This window comes from Lolium perenne, chromosome 7 (assembly GCF_019359855.2).
Source record: "Lolium perenne isolate Kyuss_39 chromosome 7, Kyuss_2.0, whole genome shotgun sequence".
Classification (NCBI taxonomy): Eukaryota; Viridiplantae; Streptophyta; class Magnoliopsida; order Poales; family Poaceae; genus Lolium; species Lolium perenne.
The window spans coordinates 253,808,716-253,825,453 of NC_067250.2; the positions used below are offsets into that span (position 1 = coordinate 253,808,716).

Here is a 16,738-nt window from a genome sequence, read left to right on the forward strand (position 1 = left end):
ACGCTAAGTAACAACCCCTTGTAAATCCTACGCTATTATATACAATTGGCATATACTCACTCCGTTCACTAATATAAAATGTTTTACATATTTTATAAGTAGATTAGATATAAAATAAAATGAGTGAACCCACTCTCCCGTGTTCTCTTTTAGTTTACATTCTAGGAAAAATCAGACAAATTAGTAGTACATTTATTAGTACTATTTAAATTAGTAAACAAGCAATCCAAGCTAGCTAAATTGAAAATAGTGACATCCAATAGATAAAGGAGGACCACTTTTTTTTTCGTATTTTTGTTGACTAAAAGTTAAAATGTAATGCATTTCAGAACAAATTTTAGAACTAGAATGCAGAGTATTTTAAAACGTAGGGAGCATAAAGTAGAACTGCAACAAATAAAAGAGAGTGAATCTATATGATGGCTACAATGTCATACATTTTCTGTACGGAGGGAGTATACCCCAATTCTTTTGATCAATGAGTGACACTTGATTCTCTCAATCAATCATTCAGAAGCAATGCTCGCTCACTCTCAGGCGGTCACGCTTTCCATACAAGGTCGATTGCTCGCTGGTCGCTGCCATTGCTGACACTGACCGAGCACCCGATCTCAAGCTAAGCTGAAGCCGCACGTCGATCACAGGGAAGAAGACACCAACATGTCTCCCCGGCCGCACTTCCTCGTGCTCACCTTCCCGCTCCAGGGCCACATCGCGCCGGCGCTCCGCCTCGCCAGGCGCCTGCTCGCCGCTGCCCCCGACGCGCTCGTCACCTTCTCCACTACCGAAGCCGCCCACCGTCGCATGTTCCCGACGAAGCCTGCAGACAACCCCCAGGCCGCCGCGGAGCCCAACGGAGACGGCCGTTTGGAGTTCCACCCGTTCGCGGACGGCACCGAGAGCGGGTACGTGCGGGGCAGCGACTCGGCGGCGTTCAACGAGTACATGGCGTCCCTCCGCGCCGCGGGCGCGCGCAGCGTCGGGGAGCTCGTGGACGCGCTCGCCGCGCGCGGCCGCCCCGTGACCCGCGTCGTGTACACGCTCCTCCTCCCGTGGGCGGCCGACGTCGCGCGCGCGAGGGGCGTGCCGTCCGCGCTCTACTGGATCCAGCCGGCCGCCGTGTTCGCCGTCTACTACCACTACTTCCACGGCCACGCCGGCGTCGTGGCCGACCACCTCCACGACCCCTCCTTCCTCGTGCGGCTCCCGGGCCTGCCGCCCCAGGCCGTCCGTGACCTGCCGTCCTTCATCACCGAGTCCGCCGAGCCCCACGACCGCTTCCACGGCGCATACACCGCCATACGCAATCTGTTCGAAAACCTCGACCGTGACGCCCCGAAAGCGACCGTGCTCGTCAACACGTGCGAAGAACTCGAGGCGAGCACGCTCACCGCCGTCGGAGCCTACGACGTGCTCCCGATCGGCCCCGTGCTCCCGGCCGGCGACGAGGCCGGCCTCTTCGAGCGGGACGACGCGAGGTACATGGAGTGGCTCGACGCCAAGCCGGCCGATTCCGTGGTGTACGTCTCGTTCGGGAGCCTGGCCAGGATGGTGCCGGAGCAGCTCGACGAGCTGCTCCTGGGCCTCGAGGAGAGCGGCCGGCCGTACCTCTGCGTCGTCCGCAAGGATCAGGTCCCGGAAGCCGAGACGGAGCCGCTGCTGAGCAGGAACGGCATGGTGGTGGAGTGGTGCGACCAGGTGCGCGTGCTCGCGCACGCGGCGGTGGGCTGCTTCATCACGCACTGCGGCTGGAACTCGGTGCTCGAGAGCGTGGCGTGTGGCGTGCCCATGGTGGTCGTGCCGCAATGGTCGGACCAGCGGATCAACTCGTGGCTCGTCGAGCGCGAGTGGCGCGTTGGAACGCGCGCGGTGGTCGGCAGCGACGGTGTGCTGCGCGCGGCGGAGCTGCGGCGATGCATAGGAATGGCTATGCGGCGCGAGGGTGCCGCGGGCGATGAGCGGAGCGCGGCGACGGAGTTGAAACGTAGGGTCGTGGAGGCTCTGGGGAAAGGTGGCTCGTCAGATCGTAACCTGATGGCGTTCGTGGAAGGCGTCAGTAGTGGCGTGCATGTGTGACTGGTATTCAGTGTTACAGTATTACCTGCAACGACAATGCGTGCATCAATTCCACCAGCGAGTTTAGTGCACAACGTGACATGATCGGTGTATCTCCCGACCCATGGAATTCATTTCAAGTGAAATCTCATTGAAAGTCACCGAATGATTTTGATAGACACTGAAATAAGGATCAAGTGTATTTTTGGTCCCTCATGTCTTTGTAAATATCTAATTTTAGTCTCTTAACTCGGTTTGGTCTAAATCTAAACTTGCCCTCAAACTCTTAATTAAGTTTAATTTCACTGTGTGTGTTCTTCTATTTGATAAGACCTAGGTTGTTGTCGTGGTGAACAAACAAATGTCATGGAATGACTTAAGTTGGGACCGAATGTGCGCTACAGGATGGACTGAGATCCAGTGACATGCTGTGGGCATGTCACCGGTGAACAATACCGTGACATGCACCCTCAGCCATTAGATCTAAAATAGACATACAGGATTAAACACTGTAGCACACCCACTGTGGATGACTGTAGCACGTCTACTGTAGCCGATGCTGTAGCGGGTGAACAGTTTGAAAACACTGTAGCGGGTGTCCTGTAGCGGTGAACATCTGGCCATTAAATCTAGATCCAACGGTTAAAAAAAGGGTGCATGTCACGGTACTGTTCACCGGTGACATGCCCACAGCATGTCACTGGATCTCAGTCCCTACAGGATTCGGGGGAGGATTTTTGGTAACAAGAGAAATGATTTGGGAGAAATTCCGGTATAAATTGATGAACTTAGCCCTTGGCCAGAGGTTGAAGAATATACGGACTACAAGATCTTGTTCAACTTGCTAGGCTAGCCAGCTTCTGTCTAATGCGATCCCTATCTCCTGTGAACCGTCCCGCGCAGGGGTGTGCCCCCTCTCCTTATATAGGGGAGAGGGTGGCTTACAATGGAAGAAACCCTAATGGTATCTTTGATGAGTTAAGCTACTTTATAAAGCTTCCTTGGTCTCGATGACACCGGTTCTGTCTTTAATCAGGGAGCGATGACCTCGTCTGGTAGCTTTTACGTCACCTTCTGCTTTTGCTTCAGAGCTTCAATTAAAGCTAATGTGTTTCGCTCATCCTTGTCCTCTAGTCCTTATGGAATCTTTGACCAGAATGCCGACATGCTACAGTTGAGCTCATGCCGGTACTTCAGCCTCTCTCAGGTTTAGCGCACTCCGGTATACCCCTCCTGGGATAGCGGTACACTTTCACTTAGCATCAACCAACTTAACTTGATCATCCGGGTTTAGCACTTCCATAAGCATCCCTCTTGTGCGCTTGAAGATCTTGCACAAGAGGGTCATGGAGCTGCGGGGTGGGAACCCTACTCGCGATCCGAAAGCTCCTTGGAACGCACAGGACCATCTCGTTGAGCTGCACGCCCGGCTCTCCCACATGAAGGCTATCGACAGGCACCTTGGCGACGTGCCGGAAGTTGCCATTCAGGTCTTCAAGCTCTTGTGGCCCGGGGAGCTCGTGTCGGACAACTTGACTCTCCTTGCCCTGCGGCTCCGGGGTGCCGGCAAAAGGTTCGTCGAGTGGAAACGCTCCTCTGCCCGTACCAGAGCGCTAAGTACTTTGTGCTTAACCCGAAACTCGGGGACTAGCTATGCCGGTTTTTTGCAGTTTCACGCTAAGTACTTTGTGCTTAACCCGAAACTCGGGGACTAGCTATGCCGGTTTTTTGCTACAGAAAAGTTTCGCGCTAAGTACTGCGTGCTTAACCCGAAACTCGGAGACTATGAGGATATGTCAATATATTGAGATTGAAAACCGTCATTCGTATAAAAATAGGAATTGGATGTAACAAACTTACCACCACGTTGGCGTTGGCGTCGTGCCAAGCGGTGTCAAACTCCTTCATGGCCCGCTTGAGCCGGCTGAAGTGCTGCGCCAACTGTCGTCGTGGTGAACAAACAGATGTTATGGGATGGCTTAAGTCGGGGCCGAATGTGCGCTAGAGGATTCGGGGGAGGGTTTTTGGTAACAAGGGAAAGGATTTGGGAAGAAATTCCAGTATAGATTGATGAACTTGGCCCTTGACCAGAGGTTGAAGAACGTACGGACTATAAGATCTTGTTCAACTTGCTAGGCTAGCCAGCTTCTGTCTAATGCGATCCCTATCTCCTGTGAACAGTCCCGCGCAGGGGTGTGCCCCCTCTTCTTATATAGGGGAGAGGGTGGCTTACAATGAAAGATACCTAATGGCATCTTTGATGAGCTAAGCTACTTTATAAAGCTTCTTTGGTCTCGATGACACCGGTTCTGTCTTTAATCAGGGAGAGATGACCTCATCCGGTAGCTTTTACGTCACCTTCTGCTTTGGCTTCAGAGCTTCGATTAAAGCTGATGTGCTTCGCTCATCCTTGTCCTCTAGTCCTTATGGAATCTTTGACCAAAATGCCGACATGCTGCAGTTGAGCTAATGCCGGTACTTCGGCCTCTCTCAGGTTTAGCGCACTCCGGTATACCCCTCCTGGTATACCGGTACACTTTCACTTAGCATCAACCAGCTTAACTTGGTCATCCGGGTTAAACTTTAATCCGGTATCTTGATAGCTAAAACAGGGCAAGTTTGCCAGGCCTTTGGCCTACCGGGGGCCATCCCCCCAACATAGGTTCTCGTGTGGTCTTTCTCATAGTATATAGAGTCTTAATACCTTTTGTGGGATTGTTGCTTTGAATTCTAATGAAGCTTTTCCTTCTCGAGAGTTTAGGTAGGTAGCTGCACCTGCATATCTCTATTATCAGTGGGACCAAGAAATCTCCAATGATAAGGTTTCACTTATAATATTTTTGATGCTAGCCTTTCAAACATGCAAACATGTATTTGCATAAATAGTTTTATGCATACCATATGCGCAATTTGTAATCTTCAGCTCTCAAACTTTGCATGGGTAATCACATAATTTCTATAACAAATTGCATTGGTACATTTTATGGGATTTTTTTTATAAATAAGTGATTGGGTAGTTGCACATTTCTAATACCGAAGTTGCACAAAAAGAAAGTACATAATGTTACTTTGATAAAACGTGCAATTAGAGGCAGTGTGATTTTAGTTCCACTCCTACAAAAAAAATGTGAAACTAGGAAAGTAGGCTTGTGGAAAAATCTCGTGCACCAATAAGAACCAAATAAATCATTAAAATGTAAAAAGTGTTCTCTAAAATGAACAGTCGCTCATAGGCTGCATCAACCCTGAAATTAGAAGTTAATTGTAATTTATAGGTGACAACATGGGTGGACCTACAAGGTATTCCCGGTATGCTGCGGCATACCCTGCAGTTCGACCGTGGACATATAAGCATAGCTTGTGTCGATACCCAGTCCTTAAGTCTGGAGTTATTTCTTCACGCATGTACACGGGGCTGACTAACAGAGGTAAATTAGCCATTGCAACTCATAACTAGTATGAATTATGAAGCAATCTAACGGTGTAGGCCATTGCAACTCAAGGCTAGCATGAATGAAGCAATCTAATGATTCAAATTTTTCTCTTCATGTGTAACTAGAAAAGTCTTTGCAACTCATGCTAGCACGAGACACGATACAATTCTATGTTTTGGAGTCAACTAAGAATTAAGCCAATTCCCCATCGACATGGTTGTGTTTATTTTTAACACTCACCTGTTTAAGTATGGCGTGCGCTTCTACACTGACATGTGTCCTAATACGAAGCGGCTACCCGCAGCTCTTATACTTGCCATTGTGTCCTTCTTCGTAGAATGTGTAGTATGAATTTTCTCGTTTCTGTTAATAATCGAAGGATGACTTCAAATTTTGTGCTAAACAGCTTTGTATACCAAAGGACGTTGCAATTTTTCATAGTATTTTACTAACTATTTAATTCATTTTTTTCAAAATGTACGTACATTTTTTTGGTGTGGCATACCTTTTAGCAAAATCCTAGGTCCGCCACTGTGATAACTATCCTTTCACGTGTGGGAGGCTAGGAGGTTATTCTTTATGTATGTATTTACTTTTAAAATAGAAGTTCAAATAACAACATCTTGTGAACTTTATGTATAAATGTAAACATTAATTCATAGTTGTGTTTCTCTTGTCGAGACCTTTGAAACTAAATTATGTGTTGATATGTTTCGGATAAAAACAATAACGCTATTTTTAGTGGAATCTATGTTTTTATGCCAGATGTGTCATGGTTGTGCATCAAGGTGCCATTTGTTGCGATTTGCGCAGCTCGTAGCGGGGGCTCCGCGACATCTTTTCTTACGAGTTGTTTCTTTCCCCTCTTCCACGAATTCCATTTGACATTTGCAACCTTTTGATGTAGGCACCAAGACACATTGATCAAGATACTGTCGGGGCATAATGTGAAATATAACCTTGTTGCACCTTTATAAAACATCTTTTCAAAATAATCGAATGTCTACTTTATTTTAAATCAAACAATTATAAGTTCGATCAAGTTTATATAAAACAATATGTGAACATCTACAACAATTTAATTTTATTAGATTCGTTGTTCAATGTGTTTTCATAAGATCACTTTTATAGCACATTTCTGTTAGGGTTAAGATCACTATTAGGGAGTAATAGAAAATAAGCACAAAAAATAAGAAAAACCAGATAAACAGGCCAAAACTGTAAACAACACACCGGCGCTCGATCATTGCAGATTTTTCATTGTTTTTATCAAGTCCTTTTTTTAGGGACATTGTTTTTAGCAAGTTCTTGTGTAGGGAAGTTGTTGTTTGCTCAAGGTACTTTTGCGGCCTCCCTCGGTTTCTCAGCTACTCCGGCCGAATCTAAACCAGAACCCTCTTCTCCACCCTCGGTCTCATCGAAAACCCCCGTCCTCTCCTCCCCTTCCTACAACTAGCTCCCCTCCGTCCCTCCGCTCTAAATTCACCACCACCACCTTGCCGCAGGCAGCGACAGCACACGCCTGCGCTCCGCTCTCAGATCCCTCCCCCGCACACAGCATTCCCCGAGGTAAGGCGTCAGCTTGCCACCTCCTCCCCGATCCATGGAACCCACTTCTTGGGAATTACGATTTGCTGTTTACCGATTGTACTTCTTGGTCGGCGAGATCCTCCGCCGTTTTGGACCGAGCCTCGTTCTTGCAGCAAGATCCTTCCTTTTTCTGTGATGAATTGATGGTGTTCTGACTGTACCTGCTAGGACGGACGATGGCCCCCTGTGCAACTGCCGGCGCGCAGATGCTGGCTGCGCGCCCCTGCGTCTCGGCCTCCCAGAGCATGCTCGCCTCGAGGGCGGCCGTCTCACGGATCAGTCCGGCGCTAGGCACCAGTAGCTTTGCGAGCTGTCCCAGAATCGCCTACTCCAGGCCTCTCACTTCTTCCAACATCGCCGTGAGAGCAGTGTCAGGAGAAGGTGCCCCTCAGGGGCTACCCATTGATCTCAGAGGTAAGCAGTGTCAGGAATATGTTGTTCTGTGGTGGAGATCATGTTTGGAGGTACTTGTATGCATGTGAAGACAAAATTATTATTATTTTTTCCACATCTAATTTTAACTTTGTTTGGGTTCTACTATTAGTTTGTGTGATAATTCATACAGATTTAGTGCGCTAGTAGTTGATATTTTCTCACCTACTTGTTCCTCAATATTAAGCGAGCTAGTAGAAAATTCTGTAATTCCACAGTCCCCACCTAATTGTAACTTCCTTTGGGTTCTGACAGTGTTGAGTACTTAATATTTGTTCACCTATTATAGTATATATAATAATGCTCTTTTCTCAAATGCTGTCAGATTCGTCCATACCACTTCAATTGATTGCTGAAATTCTTTCCTTGGTTCATTATTAAGCATAGGGGGTGATATTTGCTTATTTTGTACTTTAGCGACTTAGGCATGTCCTTATGAATTATGATCCCAAGAAAACAGAAGTTCTCTTTTTGGCAAATAATGAATAGTGGCTTTCATAGGGTCTGTACTATATAGCTAACGAGTATAGAATTATCAATGGTGTTCATCATTTGATGATAATGGTAGCCCTTTCATTTGACATATTACTGATCATGCCATATGAACAATACAGATCCTATGTTAGTCATATGAATTGCTGACATTATGAGAATGAGGCATGTAAGTTTGGCACAGGTTCATTTATATCACCAGCTCACCAAATTATTGAACATGCTATGTTTCCCGTGTCCTCTTCCTACCCAATTACCAGATTAAAGAAATCAAGTGTGTAATTTATTAGTTTTCAGGAAGCTCTGTCTCATAAGTGCCTACCCAAGTACCACAACCTTTTCTCATTTTTAGCTGTGATATTTCAGGGAAAAAGGCATTTATTGCTGGGGTTGCTGATGATAATGGCTATGGCTGGGCAATTGCAAAGGCTCTTGCAGCAGCTGGTGCTGAAATTCTTGTTGGTACATGGGTGCCTGTATGTTTATCTGACCCTTGCTGTGTTACTTCATATTGTAAGCTTTTGTTCATTAATTAGCTCATAGATAATTGTACCATCGGCAGGCACTTAACATATTCGAGACAAGCCTGAGGCGTGGAAAGTTTGACGAATCACGGAAGTATGTACTATGGTTCTAGATAATTTTGATCTACCTCTAGTTTCATTCGATGCGTCACAGCATATTTCTGAATTTGCTGTTTGACAGTTGACTGATTTGCTGTTGGTACAGGCTGCCCGATGGATCTCTTATGGAGATTGTTAAAGTCTATCCACTGGACGCTGTCTATGATTGCCCGGAGGATGTTCCTGAAGATGTAATCTCTACTTTTGTGTATGCACTTGTTTAGTTCACAATATGGCTTATAATGACATTGTATATTTCACTATTTTAGGTCAAAACAAACAAAAGGTACGCAGGATCATCAAATTGGACTGTGAAGGTATGTCTAAGAAACCATCTCTATTGCATATGCATGAGTACCCAATTTCTGAACTTTCTTGAAGACAACGTTAATGTTGGTAGTATAACAGTAGGTGCATGTTAGGACTACAAGGGACACAACACAACTATAACTACCACTACAATACCGCTTCACCTCATTCATCCCAAAATCAGTACTGTTGCACACGGTTTGAATCTGAGGTGGTTATTAAGGGTGGTAGCATAATATTGTGTGTATGTTCAGGGTAGAATTGGTATTATTTTTGGTAGTTAGAGTCACCTCTCTTGTAGTCATAGATATTAGCTTAGGAGTTTGACTAATATATGAATCTATACATTTTTTAGGAAGCTGCTGAAGCAGTCAAGAAGGATTTTGGTAGCATCGACATTCTTGTGCATTCTCTTGCTAATGGTCCTGAGGTACTGTCCCTCCCTATTTTTTATTTATTTGTGTGCATACATACGCATGGCATTATGCTTAATTTTCATGTAACGCCTTTACTGAAAATCCACCTAATTTTATGTTGAAGGTTACAAAACCTTTGCTGGAAACCTCAAGAAGTGGCTATCTTGCTGCAATGTCAGCATCCAGTTACTCCTTTATTTCCTTACTTCAGCACTTCGTTCCTATTATGAATCCAGGTAATGCAGATCCTCTCAGTACTATGCTGCCATTCATCTAGTTATCTTCTGCACTAAACTTTTGCACTTTTGCCTGGCCAAACCCACAACCGTTTTATGTACTTTGAGTATTTGAATTTTGAATCTATCACGTAAAATGTATCTCAATGCAAAGGCCAACCTTTGTCCTACAAATTTACATTGTGCATGCCATGTTGGGCACAAATTCCACTTCTCTAGAACAAAACCTTCTTTTTAAGCGTGATGTCTTGTTTTAGTTTTATTTTGCTAGTGGATCACAATAGAAATGTTTGGCTTGTCCGTGGAACTTTTGAGTGGACATCAATGCTGAAATTTCTCTCACCAGTTATTAACTCTGATCAGCTTCTTCAATAAAATGATGATGTGCTCTGACACAGAACCGCATAGCCATTTATTTGCACTGCCTCATGAGTTTAAATATTTTCCAGGTGGTGCTAGTATCTCGCTAACATACATTGCATCTGAAAGAACGATTCCTGGGTAAATGTGTTCTTATATAGATTTATGAGATATAAGCTATTTGCCAAGCTATCTTTACATATGATTGTTTTGATGTTTTTTGCTTGTAGATATGGTGGTGGCATGAGTTCAGCTAAAGCAGCTCTTGAGAGTGATACAAGAGTAGGATTTTCTTTATGATAATAATATACAGTTTCTAACTTTAGGTCTTTCTTTCACATGAATGTTATTCTTTTTTACTTCCTTTTCCAAATTGATGTAGGTACTTGCTTTTGAAGCTGGACGCAAAGGCAAAATTCGAGTTAACACCATATCCGCAGGTATCCTTCAAAAAAGAGCGCTGTTTTTGTAGCTGATTCATCTTTGTAGAATAATGTATGCACTTAAGTTATTTTGTGCATTTAGGTGTAACATGCGACCACTGGAAATCAATTAATTTATAGTTACTATCTAAGAAATCAATCAATATTTATTTGGATGTTTCCTCAAAAGCCATTTCTACACGCCATAGCTGCATTACTCTGCCATGCTAATCTGCTTTGTTTGACTGTTACATATGATATGCTAGTACTTTGAATATAGCTCTTCAAGGATTATATTGTTTTAGCAGTTTGGCAGCACTTGCAAAGTGCATCAATTTTGCCTCATTGTGCTTTATCGGATGCATCTGTAGGTCCTTTGGGAAGCAGAGCCGCAAAAGCAATTGGATTTATCGAGAAGATGATCGAGTACTCTTACGTTAATGCACCATTGCAGAAGGAACTTCTGGCAGGTTGAAAATATTTTTTTCTAACATAGTTCATGGACGCCTTGCCTTGTTTTATTTTTGCAAAGTTATGCAACTTTCTTCTATGAAATGGTATCTTATAAGAATAGTTGCATGCTGAACAGATGAAGTTGGGAACGCAGCAGCATTCCTGGTGTCTCCTTTGGCCTCTGCTATCACCGGCTCGACTGTCTATGTCGACAACGGACTAAACACGATGGCTGTTGCTATTGACAGCCCTTCTGTGGCATAGTAGAAGCTGTTCTGGTAGAGAGATCTGTTTTCCTTATTCACTGTGGCGTGATTCTTGAATAAAGAGGTTAGTTAGTTAGTGCGAGAGCTGAGGGTGGGGTAAAAAGGGTGCTGTCCGTTTAAATGAATTTAAGCATTCTGGTACCTCTTTGGCCCATTTCTAATATAATGTATCTTGAATGCTTGTGGTTAAAAATTTCTTCAGTGTGGCTGATTAGTACCTTGACAAATTGTGTTATGCATCAGGAAGGCAAATGTTTGATGGTTGGGCTTATACTGTCTGAGATTTGTAAACCCCACACAAGCACAAATGCACCTGCTTGATCTCGGTTTGCTTATACTTACTTTGTTACATCAAAGAATAATACTGGTTGAGTTAGAGAAGTCGCAATTCTATTGGACAAAATTAGGTATTATAAGTTCCTAACAAACCTGTGGTCTAGACTACTAGGTTAAGATAAGAAAAAAAATCAATTTATGACGGTATGTCATGTTCATCAAATGATTCTACAAATATTTCTGAACACTTTTTTGGTAATATAGTATGTGCCGAATTTGACTAATTCTGGCTGACATTCGCTTAGGAAGGAATGAGTATTAATTATTTAGTTGACATATAGTAACTCCTTCGTAGTAGTGTGGTGTAGTAATAGTTCACTGATGATTTCATGACAGGAACAAATGATTATTTACAACAGGTTTGAGTGGATTTCAAATAACCTGTGAAATAGAGCGCAAAGAAATCTTTAGAATTTTTCTAGAGGATTCAATCGTACAAATCAACAGCAAATATAATTTTTTTCTGTGGTTTCTAATCCTTCAAAATCCCTATGAAAATCCTTTGTATCACAGAGGCCCTTGATAGCACATCATTCCACCATAAATATATCACAAGAAAATCCCTTCTTGAGCACCCAATGGCTGAATGTACTGACGAACGTTTGACTTTTGCAAAGCAGGTCGGCAAGTACAGTTTCTACCGAACATGTCTACAAAGCATAAGCCACTTGGTCCCTTTGCTGCAACTCACAATCTGTATGGGCATTACAAGATCTGAACATGTTCAGAAAGGCAAGCTTAAGGAAATTGTTGTTCAGTCTAATAAAACCTGAGCTGTTTGAGATTCCCTCTAATCTTCAGGAATAATCAAATCATGTCAATCTGCAACGAAAGATTCTTCACAGTTAATCTGGATGTAGAAAATGGACAAGCCATGTAGGCAGACTAAAGGAACAGGTCAACGGAACTTAGAAGACTAACTTTTCATAGGTAAACAAAATTCTCCATTTCATGCTAGCAACACACATTGCAGTTTTCACCGCATACAAGACTCTGCAAAGTTCTTACTTCCTAGACAACAATGATATATAAATAGTAAAAGATGCACGCAGTTTGTAAAGCTCATTCAACAAACAGTTTATTGGTTTGAATAACAAACTACCTGAGGTGTAAACAAGCATCCTAAAAATCCTCATTTATAAGAAGTTTTTCCCAAGTAAAGAAACCAATTACTCAGGCTCATCTAAACAGTTTGGAATAGCATTCTTGCGATGAACAGGATCATTGACAGGATTTCTTTGTACTGCATTGCTCTTCTGCAATTCACCATTCACAGGCTCATAGTGAATTCCTGCTCCAAAACAACAAGAGTTGAAGACAGGGAATTCCTTTCTTTATGCTCAATAATCATAGCACTTCTTCTTCCTTCTCATTAACATATTTCTCATACAAACCCCACACACATTCAGTTTTTAGAAATCTAACCCTTTGGATCGACTTGGATGTATGATTCATACTCTTTGATGCTGTAAAAGACCTCAAGTATTAACATCACAATGGGGAGATGACAACTACAGATAAGTTAAGAATTGGAAACAAAAATGACATCATAACAGCACTTGAGATGACAAATTCACATCTGCAGAAGAACTAATTATGGTTGGAAATTTGATATAAATAACCATGGCATTGATGTACTCAAATGTTCAGGGGATGTAGTACACGAGAGCAACATACAACTATGTATACAGCAGCATTAAACTACCCGAGTGAAGAAGTGCATGGGCTAAGAAAGCACAGCACACAATACACAGAGATTAACAAAAAATTGAATGAATTTTGTGGGCTAAACAACATCCGAAATTACAACGAAGAACCTTCATCTTCGATGCCTTTCATGACAACAGAGCACATGACCTGCTTCGAGATGTGGGTATCAAGCTCTCTTGACACCTCTGTTAGTCTAATGTCGAAGTTGGTCCGGCTCCTCTGAGGTTTAGGTGACGATGACCCTGAAAAGCGCCTTCTTGGGCTGGACAACCTTGCTGTCGGTGACCCTGACACCCAGCTCTTTGTGAATACAGGTACGATCTCCTTCCCCGTCGTGCTTCTCTCCGGGTTCAAAGGACCTCGCTTTGTCTCCAATGGTAATGGTTTCATCGGGGAGATGGTTGTGGATTGGAGCTTCTGCCTGATCCGCTCACGCGCACGCTCAGCAGCTGCCATTGCTTTTTCCTTACTCATATTGATCAACGTCCATGGATTGATCTGGATGTCATCCTTCCTCCTTGTTGCATCATTGGGCTCCTTCTCGTCAATCCTTATCGACAGCTTTCGGGAACTCTATCGTGTTCAAAGTTGTTTTAATCTCTATGTTATTGACAGTTAAGTATACCAGTGCAGCAATTTATCTCTTCTTACCTCATTCACTTCCTCTTTTCTGCAAAAGATCCTTGACATGAACGATGGCCTTTCTGGAGAATCAAAGTCAATGCTCTCTTCCGAGGATATATCCGAGTCATCAAAAGGATCATATGCTTGTGCAGCTTCTCGTAGAGCAAGGATGTAATCGTAAGTCCTCATTCCCTGTAGTTTAAAATATGCAAATTAAGTTACCAAAAATAAGAGCATGTTCCTGAGTTCTGCACACTGGTCATACAAGCATGGGTTTGGTAAAACCCTAACCTTTCTAATGAGCAGAACATGGAAAAAGAAGAGCTGGCCCAATGCTGCAGTACTGTATAACGTAAAGAGGACAAATGCCATCTGTGGCAAAAATGAAAGAGGAGTGAGAGGTTCACAAGTGAAATAGATAAATAAAGTTTGTTACCAGGCATATTATTCTTTATAACTTACAGATAATGCAGCATGAGCTCCTTTAGGTAGCCTAATGTGAAGCCTGTGCTCCATTTCCATTTTCAACCCTTTACTGTCGACGAAACAGCGAACAAAAATCGCAACCGCTGTTCCCCCCTCGATAACAAGCTGATAAAGTAGATTGGAATATGCCAATTAGGACTGGCCAAACTAAAAAAAGCTCGGAAAGTTGAACATTTATGGAATTTTGAAGCACCCACCATCAGCAAGACAAAGAACATTAGCAGAATAAATGCAGCATAATTCCTTCTCCCGATGCAATTGTTGAGCCACTGCGTTGAAGAAATTGATTAATCAGTCACTTGATTTCCCGAGATACGATGAGCAGGGATAGAAGAGATTTGGAAGTGAGGTACTGCATAGATATGGTGGTTACCCTGCAGTGGTGATCAAATCCATCAACACACCGGTCACAAGTTTTGCAGTGCTTGCTGCGCAATTTCACCTGTAATTTAAGCTCCGTAAGTTCCTGATTGAACGACAGTTGGCAGAGATGGAATTCATTTGTTGAACTTTACTGAAAACATATTAATGCAGTCCAATTAACTCATGCCATGTTCAGAAATTGACCTATCTACATAGAAATCGATTCACCCATAAACATGTACTAAATAAGCTGCATTTCTTGATTTATTTGAGACCCAGAAGCAGATAGGATGAATAAACTAAAGACGGGAGATGTAAATAAGTGGAGACCTCGCAGTCGCAGATTGGGCAGAACGAGATGTCCTGGTCCTGGGTGGCGTGCGGGGAGACGATGTCGTCAAGCTTGGTGAAGGCGAAGGGGAGCATGGGGTCGAGCTGGACGCTCGAGTTCCACTGCTCCAGGTAGCTCCTCCGCACCCAGCGGTTCATCACGCGGACCTCCACCCTCTTGAGCAGCCGCATCGCGTACCGCCAGAGGATGTACCCGTACCGCAGCCTCGGCAGCGTCCGCCCGCGGCCGCCGCCGCACCTGGCCAGGTCGCGCTGCCTCTTCATCTTCTTGGCGTGCGTCCGGTCGGACGGGTCCACGGCCGTGCAGCGCACGTAGAGAGCCGCGGCGGCGGCGGCCTGTGGTCAGCCAGTCGTCAGCGCAAGGCAAAAGTCTGCCTTTGGGAAATGGAGAGAGAGAGGTGGTGGTGAACATACCGAGAAGGAGAAGAGCACGAGGAGGGTGGTGCCGGCGACGGTGCTACCGAGATAGGGCCCGAGGACGACGTAGTAGGCTGCGACGAGGACGGCGAACACCGCCGCGCCCACGAGCTGCAGCCATCGGCAATTAAATCCGAGAAAGCGGCGAAGAGGGGATGAAGGAATGGGGAAAAGATGGAGGGAGGGCGGGCGGCGGACCTGGAGCGGGTGGAGGGGCAGCTGCCAGCCGTGGCGCCGGCGCCACCGCGGCCACCTCATCGCCGTCGTTGTTTCTCCGCCGCACGCCATCGTCGAGAGATTCGATCCGAGCGCGCTGCTCTGCTCTGCTCTGCTCTCACCTCAGGTCAAGAGGAGAAGCAGAGTCTTGTGAACTCCTTCTGACATGTGGGGCAAGGCAGACGCCCGCACCAACGTCTCTCCTCATGGTGTTTTGAATTTCGAATCAGCGGAGCGGCTATCTGGGCTGGGCCGTCTTTTCTTTGTTCAGCAAAACGCTGCAAGTAGGAGCATCCTCCCACTGAAGCCTTTTTTTAATGGGCCGCATTGGCAGCACTGTTTTTTTTTTGATAAATCGAGCGTTTTATATTTACGTTTCATAATGAGTTATTATTAATTAGTAATAGAAAAGGAGGAATTACACAATTGAACCTGGGAGCATATGCTCCTGCTACCCGTGAAAAACATTTTAAAATGAAAGAAAAATATGAACACAAATTTGGCGCGCATATATAGACTATATATGTGTGCACGTCAAGTTTCACGGAAAAGTGACATTTTTTATGTTCTGTGCAAAAAAGATAAGAAAATATCTCGTGGAGCATCAAAATTTGTGTTTTTTTGCACACTATGTACAAAATATCGTTTTTTACGAAACGACTTTATGAACACATAATACGTCGAGACATACATATCATTTTTTTTTTGGAATAATTTTCAAAAAGTAGGAGCATATGCTCCTGGGTGCAAAAGCACCTCATCCCTAGAATAAGTGTAGTAAAACAAAAGTGTACACATACCTACATAATGTCTTTGACACGGATCGCAACCACCTAATCCCCTTGCAAGACCCATGGGTGTTGTGTGCAACTTGGGGTCTTGGGGAGGTATTCAATGTGCAAAAGTGGTTCTAATTGTGGTTCGACTTCGTAGCAATAGAAAATGATTCTTTTATGAGAAGCGTGCAGTGATGTCGCCCACATCACACCCGAATATGGAGGAAGCAATTTTTTTCCATTTGAGTTGGCCCATTGTGATACTTTGGTGTTATTCAATACATTGCAACCAAATGGGTATCAATTCAAAGTTCACAACTTTTTTCATTACTAGTACAAATGCCCATATGTTGCCACCGGTACTCAAATTT

At 44.3% G+C, this 16,738-nt stretch overlaps 3 protein-coding genes across 3 annotated transcripts; 2 read left to right on the forward strand and 1 right to left on the reverse strand.

The window, feature by feature from the left end:
• The first annotated feature begins 578 nt into the window (after positions 1–578).
• LOC127311928 (UDP-glycosyltransferase 75C1-like) lies at positions 579–2,223 on the forward strand. The gene has a single exon (XM_051342421.2). It carries the CDS (start codon positions 661–663, stop codon positions 2,074–2,076), a length of 1,416 nt encoding a protein of 471 aa, XP_051198381.1. The 5' UTR covers positions 579–660; the 3' UTR covers positions 2,077–2,223.
• A 4,631-nt stretch (positions 2,224–6,854) lies between these two features.
• Positions 6,855–11,347, forward strand: LOC127313398 (enoyl-[acyl-carrier-protein] reductase [NADH] 1, chloroplastic). Its single transcript, XM_051343907.2, has 13 exons — positions 6,855–7,058; positions 7,248–7,493; positions 8,370–8,479; positions 8,566–8,621; positions 8,733–8,817; positions 8,896–8,943; positions 9,291–9,365; positions 9,476–9,587; positions 10,037–10,088; positions 10,178–10,229; positions 10,330–10,387; positions 10,741–10,839; positions 10,959–11,347. The coding sequence occupies exons 2-13, from the start codon at positions 7,256–7,258 to the stop codon at positions 11,084–11,086; spliced, it is 1,113 nt and encodes a 370-aa protein (XP_051199867.1). The 5' UTR covers positions 6,855–7,058; positions 7,248–7,255; the 3' UTR covers positions 11,087–11,347.
• A 1,684-nt stretch (positions 11,348–13,031) lies between these two features.
• LOC127313400 (protein S-acyltransferase 18) lies at positions 13,032–15,735 on the reverse strand. The gene is made up of 9 exons (XM_051343908.2): positions 15,574–15,735; positions 15,373–15,486; positions 14,938–15,294; positions 14,618–14,686; positions 14,442–14,513; positions 14,221–14,349; positions 14,050–14,130; positions 13,786–13,950; positions 13,032–13,707 (listed from the first exon to the last, which is right to left on the reverse strand). Exons 1-9 carry the CDS (start codon positions 15,661–15,663, stop codon positions 13,228–13,230), a joined length of 1,557 nt encoding a protein of 518 aa, XP_051199868.1. The 5' UTR covers positions 15,664–15,735; the 3' UTR covers positions 13,032–13,227.
• Between the last annotated feature and the right edge of the window lie 1,003 nt (positions 15,736–16,738).

What these genes read in the sequence shown, in the direction of transcription:
- LOC127313400 (XM_051343908.2), bottom strand. Translation starts at nt 15,663, where the DNA reads ATGGCGTGCGGCGGAGAAACAACGACGGCGATGAGGTGGCCGCGGTGG. An exon ending in TGCCCCTCCACCCGCTCCAG is followed by an intron (nt 15,487 to 15,573) that starts GTCCGCCGCCCG and finishes CGATGGCTGCAG; the next exon opens with CTCGTGGGCGCGGCGGTGTT. An exon ending in TGTTCTTTGTCTTGCTGATG is followed by an intron (nt 14,350 to 14,441) that starts GTGGGTGCTTCA and finishes CTACTTTATCAG; the next exon opens with CTTGTTATCGAGGGGGGAAC.
- LOC127313398 (XM_051343907.2), top strand. Translation starts at nt 7,256, where the DNA reads ATGGCCCCCTGTGCAACTGCCGGCGCGCAGATGCTGGCTGCGCGCCCC. An exon ending in CTCTTGCTAATGGTCCTGAG is followed by an intron (nt 9,366 to 9,475) that starts GTACTGTCCCTC and finishes TTTATGTTGAAG; the next exon opens with GTTACAAAACCTTTGCTGGA. An exon ending in TCTGAAAGAACGATTCCTGG is followed by an intron (nt 10,089 to 10,177) that starts GTAAATGTGTTC and finishes TTTTGCTTGTAG; the next exon opens with ATATGGTGGTGGCATGAGTT.
- LOC127311928 (XM_051342421.2), top strand. Translation starts at nt 661, where the DNA reads ATGTCTCCCCGGCCGCACTTCCTCGTGCTCACCTTCCCGCTCCAGGGC.